Source organism: Genypterus blacodes, unplaced genomic scaffold (assembly GCF_046128005.1).
Source record: "Genypterus blacodes isolate CSIRO-AG114 ecotype Tasmania unplaced genomic scaffold, CSIRO-AGI_Gbla_v1 ptg000496l_1, whole genome shotgun sequence".
NCBI lineage: Eukaryota > Metazoa > Chordata > Actinopteri > Ophidiiformes > Ophidiidae > Genypterus > Genypterus blacodes.
This window is the reverse complement of record NW_027467255.1, coordinates 1-12,500: the sequence shown is the minus strand read 5'-3', so window position 1 is coordinate 12,500 and position 12,500 is coordinate 1. Positions and strand designations below refer to the sequence as shown.

At 48.6% G+C, this 12,500-nt stretch overlaps 2 protein-coding genes and 1 long non-coding RNA gene across 3 annotated transcripts in view; 2 read left to right on the top strand and 1 right to left on the bottom strand.

Moving 5' to 3' along the window:
- The window catches only part of LOC142990277 (guanine nucleotide-binding protein G(q) subunit alpha), a 14,504-nt gene extending 12,880 nt beyond the window's left edge, over positions 1-1,624 (top strand). The window contains exon 7 of the mRNA XM_076140004.1: positions 1-1,624. This exon is cut by the window's left edge and continues 466 nt beyond it. The gene's annotated coding sequence lies outside the window, so the exon portion shown is untranslated.
- A 1,161-nt stretch (positions 1,625-2,785) lies between these two features.
- Positions 2,786-9,932, top strand: LOC142990278 (guanine nucleotide-binding protein subunit alpha-14-like). The gene is made up of 7 exons (XM_076140005.1): positions 2,786-3,139; positions 7,250-7,434; positions 7,599-7,753; positions 8,244-8,372; positions 8,460-8,589; positions 9,054-9,207; positions 9,308-9,932. Exons 1-7 carry the CDS (start codon positions 3,019-3,021, stop codon positions 9,496-9,498), a joined length of 1,065 nt encoding a protein of 354 aa, XP_075996120.1. The 5' UTR covers positions 2,786-3,018; the 3' UTR covers positions 9,499-9,932.
- A 1,458-nt stretch (positions 9,933-11,390) lies between these two features.
- LOC142990281 (uncharacterized) lies at positions 11,391-12,494 on the bottom strand. Its single transcript, XR_012960768.1, has 2 exons — positions 12,106-12,494; positions 11,391-12,074 (listed from the first exon to the last, which is right to left on the bottom strand). It is a non-coding gene; the product is annotated as an uncharacterized LOC142990281 (long non-coding RNA).
- Between the last annotated feature and the right edge of the window lie 6 nt (positions 12,495-12,500).

Genomic DNA, 12,500 nt, shown 5'->3' with positions numbered 1-12,500 from the left:
ACAGACAGAAGCTCCGCCCTCCTGAGTGTTTGGGTTCTGTCTCACGCCCTCCTGCCCTTTCTGAACTTAATGTGATGTAACCTCCCCCCCCCCCTCCTCACCTGGCAGGGCTGTTAGCTGAACAGGAAGTGACACAGCAGCTCCCTCACTGCGTCCTGAGTGACGAGGTGCTCTATAAGGAGGTGGATCCATTTGTGTGAAGTGAATCAATCTGATTGACTGAACTGTGATCATCAGTATTACTACACACAGCAGTGTATGTGGTGCCAGTGTGTGTGTCTGTGTGTGTGTGTGGCACATGGCCACGATGCAGCATAAAGGCCATGACCTCATCACTTCCTGTCAGAGCTTCACTCTGCACCAGGAGGGAAGAAGCGATCAGACAGGCTGAAGCGTTTTGTTCCAGTTGACCACATGAACGTCAACGTGACTGCCAACAACAACAACAACAACAACAACAACCCAAGCACCGGACGCCACTTTGCTCTGTTTACTTCAATTACATCACTGTGACTGACTGACTGACTGACTGACTGACTTCTGCAAGTGTTTCACAAAGTCAATGGTATTCCCCCAACACACACACGCACATGCACACACACACACACACACACCATCGGTCCTAACGGTCCAATCACAGCCCGACTGTGTGACTGTTGTAGAAACTAAGGTGGGCTGCGTGTTGCCGTGACGTTCGAACCAAAGTCAGACCTTGTTCTCCTCTCTGATTGGCTCCCGTGCTCATGAATGGATCATCCTCAGTCATCCTCACTTATCTTCTGTATGATTTGTAACGATTCCCTTCACCATCGGCCTGTGATGGACATTTTAATGAGGCATTGTGCAATCTTGACTCTAACCTGTACATACATCTCTCTCTCTCTATAAACAGTACATATATATATGTATACAGTATATATATGTATATATATGTGGCTTTGTAACCCTAACTCTTTGGCAGGTTGAATGTTGGTGTTGATCACATGTATCTGTGTCATGTACGTCTCATGGATCATTCTGTTCTTGTTGGTTTGCTTTGCTTTTGAAGAGGAGAATGTAAATGTTTGTGTTTGATCTCTCAGTAAGGAAACTTTGTTCAGATTAACATAAAGAGGAAGATGATGGTGATGATGATCCACAGCTGATTGATTGATGCCAGGAACCTTACAGGAAAGAAATGAACTTTAAAATGAAGAACAGCAGAGTGAAGCCTCCAAAGGGATCATGATGATGACTCACTCACTCTTCCTCTTTCCATTGTATTGGCTAAAGTTCACACACACACACACACACACACACTCCTCCTCATTCTAATCCTCCGCCTCCTCTCACCTCCACCACCGGCCTCTGCTGCTCTGTTAGTGTCAGCAGGTGAAGGGTTAAACCTATAAGCAGACCTGATGGATCTGATCTGTACAGCTGGGTCCATACACAGGCTGAGGCTCAGTGTGACCACAGCTCTCTCTCTCTCTCACACACACACACACACACACACAGAGAGGTGGTATGTTTACACCTTTGTTGTCCTTTGTTCCCTCAGCAGCTGTGTTCTTCTCAGATATTTATTTATGTCTCCATAAAGACAAACAGAGTCTCTGTGTACAGACGGCCTTATTAAAGAAGCTGTGCCTCTCTGAACTCACAGGCACCTGTGTGTTATTGACTACTGATCAATGAGGATCAATGACCAAGGAGGATCAATACGGCCCACAGTGAGTGTGTGTGTGTGTGTGTGTGTGTGTGATGGCTCATATTAAGTGTGTATTATAATGTGCAGTTCAGTTTGGACAGTTGCAGTGTGATGTCATAATGATGTCATAATGCATAGAAAGCTTCTCAGCAGGAATCAGAGAGGAGAGATGATGACCTCATACAGACAGCAGAGTTTAGCTGCTACGCTACACTGCAGCTAACAGCCTCAGAGCCACACACACACACACACACACACATGAATACAAACACACATACACACACACACACACCCTCACACAGACACAGACACACACACACACCCTCACCCACACACTCACACACACATACATGCCTACACACGCACACACATACAAACACACACACACACATGAATACAAACACACACACACACACACACGAATACAAACACACATACACACACTGACCCTTACACGGACACAGACACACACACACCCTCACCCACACACTCACACACACATACATGCCTACACACGCACACACATACAAACACACACACACACATGAATACAAACACACACACACACACACACGAATACAAACACACATACACACACACACACACACACACATATATACACACACACACCCGCTCACACACACACACACCCTCCCACACACACACACACACACACACACACACACACCCTCACCCACACACACACACAAACACACACACACATACGCGCATACACACGCATACACACACGCACACACACACCCTCACCCACACACACACACACACACACATACACGCGCATACACGCGAACACACTCACACACACACACTCACACATACATGCATACACACACACACTCTCTCTCTCTCTCTCACACACACACACACACACACACATTGGAATGACTCTGGATCACAGTGATCAGTGGATCAGATCCCACTCTGGGGTCCAGCAGAGACCTGAGCCTCGTCCAGGTGCTGGACTCATTTCCATGGAGTCCCCGCCCACTTTGCTCCGGTGTGTCTGCAGCCCCGCCCCCCTGCGGTCAGCTGGATAAAGTTCAACAGGTGAGAAACATCCGGCGTCCAAAGCGTCAGATGAACGCGAGCTGAGCCTGAGTGTCCTCCACCCAGCTGAGACACGCGTCCACTCTCTCTCTGTCTCATCCGGACGCAGGAAGCAGCGCGGCTCTGATGAAGATGCTCTGCGCGCACACACACTGAACCCGGGAGCAGACACGCGGTTATCCAGACGAGTTGGGACATCCGGTGTCCACGGTCCACCATCACACAGTCAGACCAGCGGGGGGTCCGCGGCAGCTTGAGGGATGGCCGGATGTTGTGTATCCGCGGAGGACAAAGAGAACCAGAGGATCAGCGAGGAGATCGAGAGACAACTGAGGAAGGACAAGAAGGACTCCCGCAGGGAGCTGAAGCTGCTGCTGCTAGGTGAGCAGGGGGCGTAGGTGAGCAGGGGGCCATAGAGAGTTATAGTATGGTGACACACCTGGACGGACAGGTGCCATGGCAACGCAGCCGTCCTCCAAATCTCCATCAAATTAGATGAATTACAACATATTTAATAACAGAAACATGATAGTAAAGCATCAGCTGTGTCTCTGAGCTCAGCCAGCGCTGGACTGAGTCTCACTCCTGTCATCGTGTCATCATGTCATCGTATCTCTGCTTACTTTGTGTTTCCTCTCTCCTTCTTCTGCATCTGGACTCTGTTTGTGCTCATAAATGATAAGAGACTCTGGAAATGAAGCTGCAGATAGAATGTGACTCATCTAGTTTGTGTGTGTGTGTGTGTGTGTGTGTGTGTGTGTGTGTGTGTGTGTGTGTGTGTGATGGACTGAGGCATGTGTGAGCATCTTTGCCCTCTTTTTAAACCGAACTCCTGGACGTTTCAGCTGTTGAGGCAGATCTCTCATATGCTGTGTGTGTGTGTGTGTGTGTGTGTGTGTGTGTGTGTGTGTGTGTGTGTGTGTGTGTGTGTGTGTTAATGTAGAGTGAGCTTGTAGCAGCCCTCCATTGTTCTCATGTGGGTCTTTGGACGGCGTCCCAGCGGAACAGTCAGAGGACGAACAGAGACACTTCAGAGACCCAATTGACCATAAAGTCCTCAGTGTGTGTGTGTGTGTGTGTGTGTGTGTGCGTGTGAGGCCACAGGTAGCTGCTGCGGCTGCATCTCATGGAAATGTCATGCAAATGCAGCCGCCGCCGCTGTGAGCCGCAGCCTCTTCTTCTGGTAAAGAGAGGTTCTGCAAACACGCAGGCTCAGGTTGCTGCTGCCCGCAGAACCAGAGGTTGAACCACAGCCAGGATCAACCTCAGGACAGATCTTTACTAGAGGAGCCCCAGAGCAGCTGGAGCGGCTACAGAGCGTACAGATAATAATAAACACATCACTGTAACTTCAGATATACATCACATTCAGTGTGTGTGTGTGTGTGTGTGTGTGTGAGGGACTTTGACAGCGCAGACACTTATTGTCCTGGTTGTCATGGTGACTGTTTGTTGTTAGACAAATACACTGAGTGATGCTCAGGTATACAGTAACAGGTGTGTGAGGTGTGTGTGAGGTGTGTGTGAGGCTCAGCTGGTCTCACTGGACTTCATTATGTCACAGTCAAATCCCCACAGAGGACGAGTGGGAGTCAAACACACTTAACAAGTCTGCATGGAGCTCCGACCTTCAATCAGCCATCCTGTGACACGTCTGATCTATGTGACAGGCAGGCGTGTGTGTGTGTGTGTGTGTGTGTGTGGTTATAAGAGAAGGGAACCCAGCAGGACTCCAGCTGCTTCCTCTGTATCCTTCATCTGAATCTAATCATCAATTTCAAAATCATTTGATTGAGAGCAGATTTCATCCTTTCAGGTTTTAATCATGAAGTGACACATCTGCATATAAAGCAACATACATGTAACTGTAGGACATGTCAACACACGGTGCTTGTTTGTTGAATGTGAAGCTTCCATAAAGAAACAGAGAGAGAGAGGCGATGAGCTCAGACACACACAGCAGCAACGTGTCCCTCACCTGATGAGGAAGTGTGTGTGTGTGTGTGTGTGTGTGTGTGTGTTCATTCAGGTCCACAGGGATCCCTTTGCACATTAAACCGCCACACAAACACACACAAACACACGCACACACACGTACAGATGCATATTATAATACATTTACACACACAGAAGCGTGTAAACATGAGTCTTGTTCTAATAACACACGTGTGTGTTTGGTTTCAGGCCTTTGGAGGAACGATTCCCTCACTTTGACATATTTCCCAAAGGAAAAGTCTTATTTTGAAAGGACTGCAGAGGAACACACAGCTCAGAGAGTGAACATGTGTTTATATTACAACACACACACACACACACACACACACACACACACACACACACACACACACACACACACACACACACACACACACACACACACACACACACACACACACACACACACACACACACACACACACACACACATCTATGTGCTGAGAGCTTCAGTTTGTCTCTTTTCTCCCTGAGTGTTCATGTTGTAAACATGTTGGTTTAGTTTGGTTCTTAAACTCTTCAGTCACTTCAGGGGTGTTGAAACTTCTCCAGTCCTCCTTTAGAACCCAAACACCCAGCATGTGGCTCTGACAGCCGGGCCCAGAGGAGAGGAGCAGCTGGTCCTCCTCTCATCCAGGGGCCTTCAGAGTCAAACCAGAGAAGAGCAGCAAAGATCTCAGTCTGTAGAGACGTCTGACTGACAGGTCCTGCTCCTGTCACGCCACACGTCTCCTGAGGGGGCGGGGGCTCACTCAGGCTCACCCAGGCTCACCCAGGCTCACCCAGGCTCACTCAGGCTCACTCAGGCTCACTCAGGCTCACCCAGGCTCACACTCTCTGTTCCCACTGATCATGGACACCACACACATCTACAGAATTCATATCTAACTGCTGAGGTGAACTCCAGGGACAGGGGGCTCTGATCTTTGCTCTGATCTTTAGTGGACCTCTGGTTCAGGACTTTCATCCTGAGCAGGAGTTCATTGCATGCTGATGATTTGCCTCCGACCCCGTGTTCACCCTCTCCCCCCCCCCCCACACACACATCTCCAAGAAACTTGACTTGTAAACAAGGAACATTCAAATCAGCTCCATTTGTCTAAGCTTTCTTTGTGAAGACGCAAGCAGAAGAAGAATTACTGATGCAAAACTCCAGGAAAGCAGAAAAGTGATGACATCACACACGCACACACACGCACTCACACACATTTATATAAACAAACAGCAACTTCTGACTCACATTTGCCTAACAAATAGATTGTGTTTGCATTAGATGAGCCGAGAGAAAAAGAGCAGAATCAGCTACAGGACCTGTGTGTGTGTGTGTGTGTGTGTGTGTGTGTGTGTGTGTGTGTGTGTGTGTGTGTGTGTGTGTGTGTGTGTGTGTGTGTGTGTGTGTGTGTGTGTGTGTGTGTGTGTGTGTGTGTGTGTGTGTGTGTGTGTGTGTGTGTGTGTGTGTGTGTGTGTGTGGGCGGGCGGGCGGGCGAGTGTGTGTGTGTGTGTGGGTGGGTGAGTGTATTTGCATGTGTGTGAAGTTGTGAGTTTATAATCTCATTCTTAGATTTAAACATAAACACATTTAGTGAGTTTGATTTGAGCTTTATTTACTCAATCAAAGTTTAAAGAATACAAATAAGAAATGTTCTCTCTGTCTCTGGGATCAAACAAATGAATGAGACGTTAGGAATCAAATCTATAAAGAATATCAGAAGTGATGATGTAATGTGAACAGAATGACGTCGCACAGAGGAAACAAAGAAACAGAATCAAAGAGAAACATTCAGATAAAAGAGAACGCTATAACAGAATAAGTTGGTATAATAAGTTTAGTCTTGGTTTCCTTCTTGTTTCTTGTGTGAATCTTCAGATCTTCAGAGGTCAGATCAGCCTCAGCCTCAGCCTCAGCTTCAGCTCCAGATCAGCTTCTTTGTTTTCTTCCTTTGACAGTCAAATCTTCATTCAAATAAACTGCATTGGTCTGCGCGTTAGCAAACAAGAGGCCATGACACACACACACACACACACACACACACACACACAGCTGAGTGTCACCATAAAGTCATCAGCTCACATGCAGGCTGATGATTCATCACAAAACAAACATGGAGGGAATAAACTGACGACACACACACACAGGCGCGCACACACACACACACACACACACACACACACACACACACACACACACACACACACACACACACACACACACACACACACACACACACACACACACACACACACACACACACACACACACACACACACACACACACACACACACACTTGCTGGTGTACTTCTATTGGCTCTGGGTCTAAATTTCACTTTGGAGTTGAGGTGGAGCGTATCCCAGCATGCATTGGGTGACAGACAGGGAATGATTCTGTGTGTCAGGAATCTGAAGTTCCCACCAGGACATCACTGACATCACTGACACGTGTGTGTAATGTGACACGTGTGTGTGTGTTCTGACACGTGTGTATGTGTGTCTTCAGGTACTGGTGAGAGTGGGAAGAGCACCTTCATCAAGCAGATGAGGATCATCCATGGAGGAGGATACACAGAAGAGGACAAGAAGAACTATGCCAAGCTGGTGTTCCAGAACATCTACTCATCCATGCAGTGCATGATCCGAGCCATGGAGGCCCTGGGCATCACCTACTCTGACGCCCAGAACCAGGTACACAACCAGAACCAGAACCACACATGCTGGAGCTTTAGAACCAAACTGATTTCACACCCTGATCACAAAGATCTTCAGACACCATGGATCTCCAGCTCCATCATGTCTGTCTCATGTCCCTCTCACGTCCTCTCCTTGTCTCCCCCCCTGCGTCTCCCCAGACCCACGCCAGCGCCGTCCTAGAGGTGGAGGTGGACAAGGTGGAGGACTTTGATCAGACGCTCTCAGCCGGAATCAAGAGTCTGTGGAGCGATGCTGGAGTACTGCAGTGCTACGATCGCCGCAACGAGTACCAACTGTCTGACTCCACCAAATAGTGAGCACTCACACCGTCACTGTGACTCCACATGGAGAAGGAGTCAGAGTCAAAGAGACGTTAGAGACGTGAGAGAGACGTGAGAGACGTGAGAGACGTTACATCTGTCTGTCTCACTTTGACATCAAATAATGAGCACAGACAGATACTCTCTCTGCAGCTCTGCTAAATAGTGATCTCATACACACAGGACACTGCAGACAAGAAAGACAGAGAGAGAGAGAGAGAGGGAGCGGGAGAGAGAGAGAGAGAGAGCGAGCAGAGAGAGAGAGAGAGAGCGAGAGAGAGAGAGAGAGAGAGCGAGAGAGCGAGAGAGAGAGAGAGAGATACACTTCCTTCCAATGCAAACCTCCGTCCTTGCATCTCAATGAGCCGTCCCTTCCTGTTTTGAATGAAGCCTCTGGTCTCTGCTTCCTCTGCTGCTCTCATCTGGACTCATCTGGATCCATCTGGACTCACAGATCTCCTTGTGTTTGTGTTACCCCCCCAGTTACCTGAGCGCCCTGGACCGGATCTCTGAGCCCTCATACCTGCCTGACCTGCAGGACATCCTGAGGGTCAGAGTGCCGACCACAGGAATCATTGAGTATCCCTTTGACATGGAGAACGTCATCTTCAGGTGAGACCAGGTTCAGAGGAGGGAGGGGGGGGGGGGGGGCACAGGCCTCCACTGTGATGCTGGATTGGCTGTTGTTGTTGTTGACAGGATGGTGGACGTCGGGGGTCAGAGGTCAGAGAGGAGGAAGTGGATCCACTGCTTTGAGAACGTGACCTCCATCATCTTCCTGGTGGCTCTGAGCGAGTACGACCAAGTCCTGGCTGAGTGTGACAATGAGGTACACACACACACACAGGCAAACACACATACTCACACACACACACACACACACACACACACACACACACACACCCAGGCAAACACACACACACACACACACACACACACGCACACACACGCACGCACACAGGCATATCACACACACACACACACACGCACAGAGGCAAACACACAGACACACACACAGGCAAACACACACACACACAGGCAAACACACACACACACACACAGGCAAACACACACACACACACACACAGGCAAACACACATACTCTCTCACACACACACACACACACACGCAGGCACACACACACACACACACACACACACACAGGCAAACACACACACAGGCAAACACACATACTCACACACACACACAGGCAAACACACACAGGCACACACACAGACACACACACACCTCTTGTTCCCTCTAACTGTCCCCCCTCTGTGTGTTTCCTGTCAGAACCGTATGGAGGAGAGCAAAGCTCTGTTTAAGACCATCGTCACGTACCCCTGGTTCCAGAAGTCCTCAGTCATCCTCTTCCTCAACAAGACCGACATCCTGGAGGAGAAGATCGTCTACTCTCACATAGGCACCTACTTCCCCGAGTTCACAGGTGTGTGTGTGTGTGTGTGTGTGTGTGTGTGTGTCTCCAGCATCATTAAAGACCCAGTGAGCTAGAAGCTGAAGCCCCGCCCCTCTTCTGTGCCTTGCAGGACCTCAGCAGGACATCAAGTCAGCGCAGGAGTTCATCTTGAAGATGTACCAGGAGCAGAACCCGGACAAGGAGAAGACGCTGTACGCCCACTTCACCTGCGCCACAGACACGGAGAACATCCGCTTTGTGTTCGTGGCGGTCAAAGACACCATCCTCAAGCAGAACCTGAAGGAGTTCAACCTGGTGTAGAGACCCGACACCACAGAAGAAGAAGACATCGCTTACAAGGACATTTATAAGAGCAGCACCTCCAAGATTCTCCTGACAGATTCAAGTCTTTAGTGCCTTCTGAGAACATGAACATGTAACATACGTGACCTAACGGCTGATGTGTGTGTTCTGGTAGGGAGCATGAATGTAACCAGCGTCTATAACAGGAAGTGTGTGTGGAACATTTAGAGGAGTTTAGGATGGGAGTGCACTGATTGCTCCTTTAGTTTCAGCCCCTTCTATAGAACATGAGGATGTGTGTGTGTGTGTGTGTGTGTGCTCTGGTTGAGCCTCAGCTTGTGCCTTATAAACCTGCACAGCTCCACTTTAACCCCTTAGATGTAAAGATCATCTCTAACCAAAGGGCTTTAGGCTGAATGTTTCCTTCCTACAGATCCTATTTATGCTCAAAGTACAACATTAAAGTTACTCAATGACAAAGTCCCTCTGTTTTCTGTCTGATTGATCTGGAGACACACACTGAGACACACACACACACACACACACACTGAGACACACACACACACACACACACACTGAGACACACACACACAGACACACAGAGAGAGACACACACACAATCAGAGAGAGAGACGCGCACGCACACACATACACACACACACAGAGACACACACGCACACACACAGAGACACATACACAGACAGAGACACACATACACAGAGCCACACACACACAGACACACATACACACACACAGACAGACACACACGCACACACACAGAGACACATACACAGACACACACACACAGAGACACATACACAGACACACACACACAGAGACACATACACAGACACACATACACAGAGACACACACACAGAGACACATACACACACACAGAAACAGAGACACACACACAGACAGAGACACATACACAGACAGAGACACACACACACACACAGAAACAGAGACACACACACACACACACACACACACACACAGAGTCAGGAAGGAGAGGGCAGATGTACAGAGACACACACACACACAGAGTCAGGAAGGAGAGGGCAGATGTACAGAGACACACACACACACAGAGTCAGGAAGGAGAGGGCAGATGTACAGAGACACACACACACACACAGACACACACACAGAGTCAGGAAGGAGAGGGCAGATGTACAGAGACACACACACACACAGACACACACACAGAGTCAGGAAGGAGAGGGCAGATGTACAGAGAGACACACACACACACACACAAACACACACACACACACACAGAGTCAGGAAGGAGAGGGCAGATGTACAGAGACACAACACACACACACACACACACACACACACACACACACACACACAGAGTCAGGAAGGAGAGGGCAGATGTACAGAGACACACACACACACACACACACACACACACACACACACACACAGAGTCAGGAAGGAGGGGGCAGATGTACAGAGACACACACACACACACACACACACAGAGTCAGGAAGGAGAGGGCAGATGTACAGAGACACACACACACACACACACACACAGAGTCAGGAAGGAGAGGGCAGATGTACAGAGACACACACACACACACACACAGAGTCAGGAAGGAGAGGGCAGATGTACAGAGACACACACACACACACACACACACACACACACACAGAGTCAGGAAGGAGAGGGCAGATGTACAGACACACACAGACACACACACACACACACACACACACACACACACACAGAGTCAGGAAGGAGGGGGCAGATGTACAGAGACACACACACACACACACACACACACACACACACACACACAGAGTCAGGAAGGAGGGGGCAGATGTACAGAGACACACACACACACACACACACACACACACACACACACACACAGAGTCAGGAAGGAGAGGGCAGATGTACAAAAGCATTTCTTTATTTGGAAACAGCAACAAAAAGAAGACGAGTTAAGTTCCAGCAGTGAACATTTTGCTTCCTGATTAGGAGAAATATTTAGTCTTATTAATTACAACACACACACACACACACACACACACACACACACACACACACACACCCAAACCAGAAGCCTTTAAGATAAGAACCAGAGACACCAGCAGCAGACAGACAGACAGACAGACAGACATGTGCATTCTCTTATTAAACACGTTTAGACTCTGAGTCACACTGGCATGACTGCATACTTATGGTATAAAAACATCCACACACACACACACACACACACACACACACACACACACACACACACACACACACACACACACACACACACACACACACACACACACACACACACACACACACACACAGGATATGATCTCAAACTAATATACAGATGATTGATCTATGCAAGTGCAGTATAAAAATAGCATGCGTCTCTAAATCAGTAAATGTATCAAACAAAGATGAAGGTCAGAGGTTAAAGGTCAAAGGAAGCAGGGTCAAAGTGTTTAGAGTTATCATAAAGGTGCACTTATATATTTATCATATTTCCTTTTATATCCTTTGAGATAAACGATTAGACTGCTACAACCTCCCTGCCTCCTCCTCTGCCTCCTCTTCCTCCTCCTTTGCCTCCTCTGCCTCCTCCTCTGCCTCCTCCTGGCTCCTCTGCCTCCTCTGAGGCGTTTACACTCAAATTCAAGGCCCAAAGGCTTCAGTTGGTCCAGAACATGATGTAAACTCAGACTGAGAGAGGGTCAGAGACTGGAGGAGATGATGAAGAGGAGGAGGAGGAGGAGGACTGGAGGTCCAGAGGATCCTGGATCCTGTGCCTATGTAAACAATCCGTCCCCACAGCGGTGCTAACGTGCTAATGTGCTAACAGTCCATCTACAGCGAGGATGATCCGACACGAATGGAGGAGGAAGAGGAGGAGAAGGGGGAGGGAAATCAATGTGAACATGCAGTGAAGAACAAAGGCACTGACACACACACACACACACACAGTGTGCTGAGTGTGTGTGTGGTTTTCTTCTTCAGTATTTAGGTAAACTCTCCCTGGCGTCC

Coding starts and splice junctions, on each gene's coding strand:
- LOC142990278 (XM_076140005.1), top strand. CDS start 3,019: ATGGCCGGATGTTGTGTATCCGCGGAGGACAAAGAGAACCAGAGGATC. Junction 7,435..7,598: donor ACTCTGACGCCCAGAACCAG/GTACACAACCAG, acceptor GCGTCTCCCCAG/ACCCACGCCAGCGCCGTCCT. Junction 7,754..8,243: donor CTGTCTGACTCCACCAAATA/GTGAGCACTCAC, acceptor TTACCCCCCCAG/TTACCTGAGCGCCCTGGACC.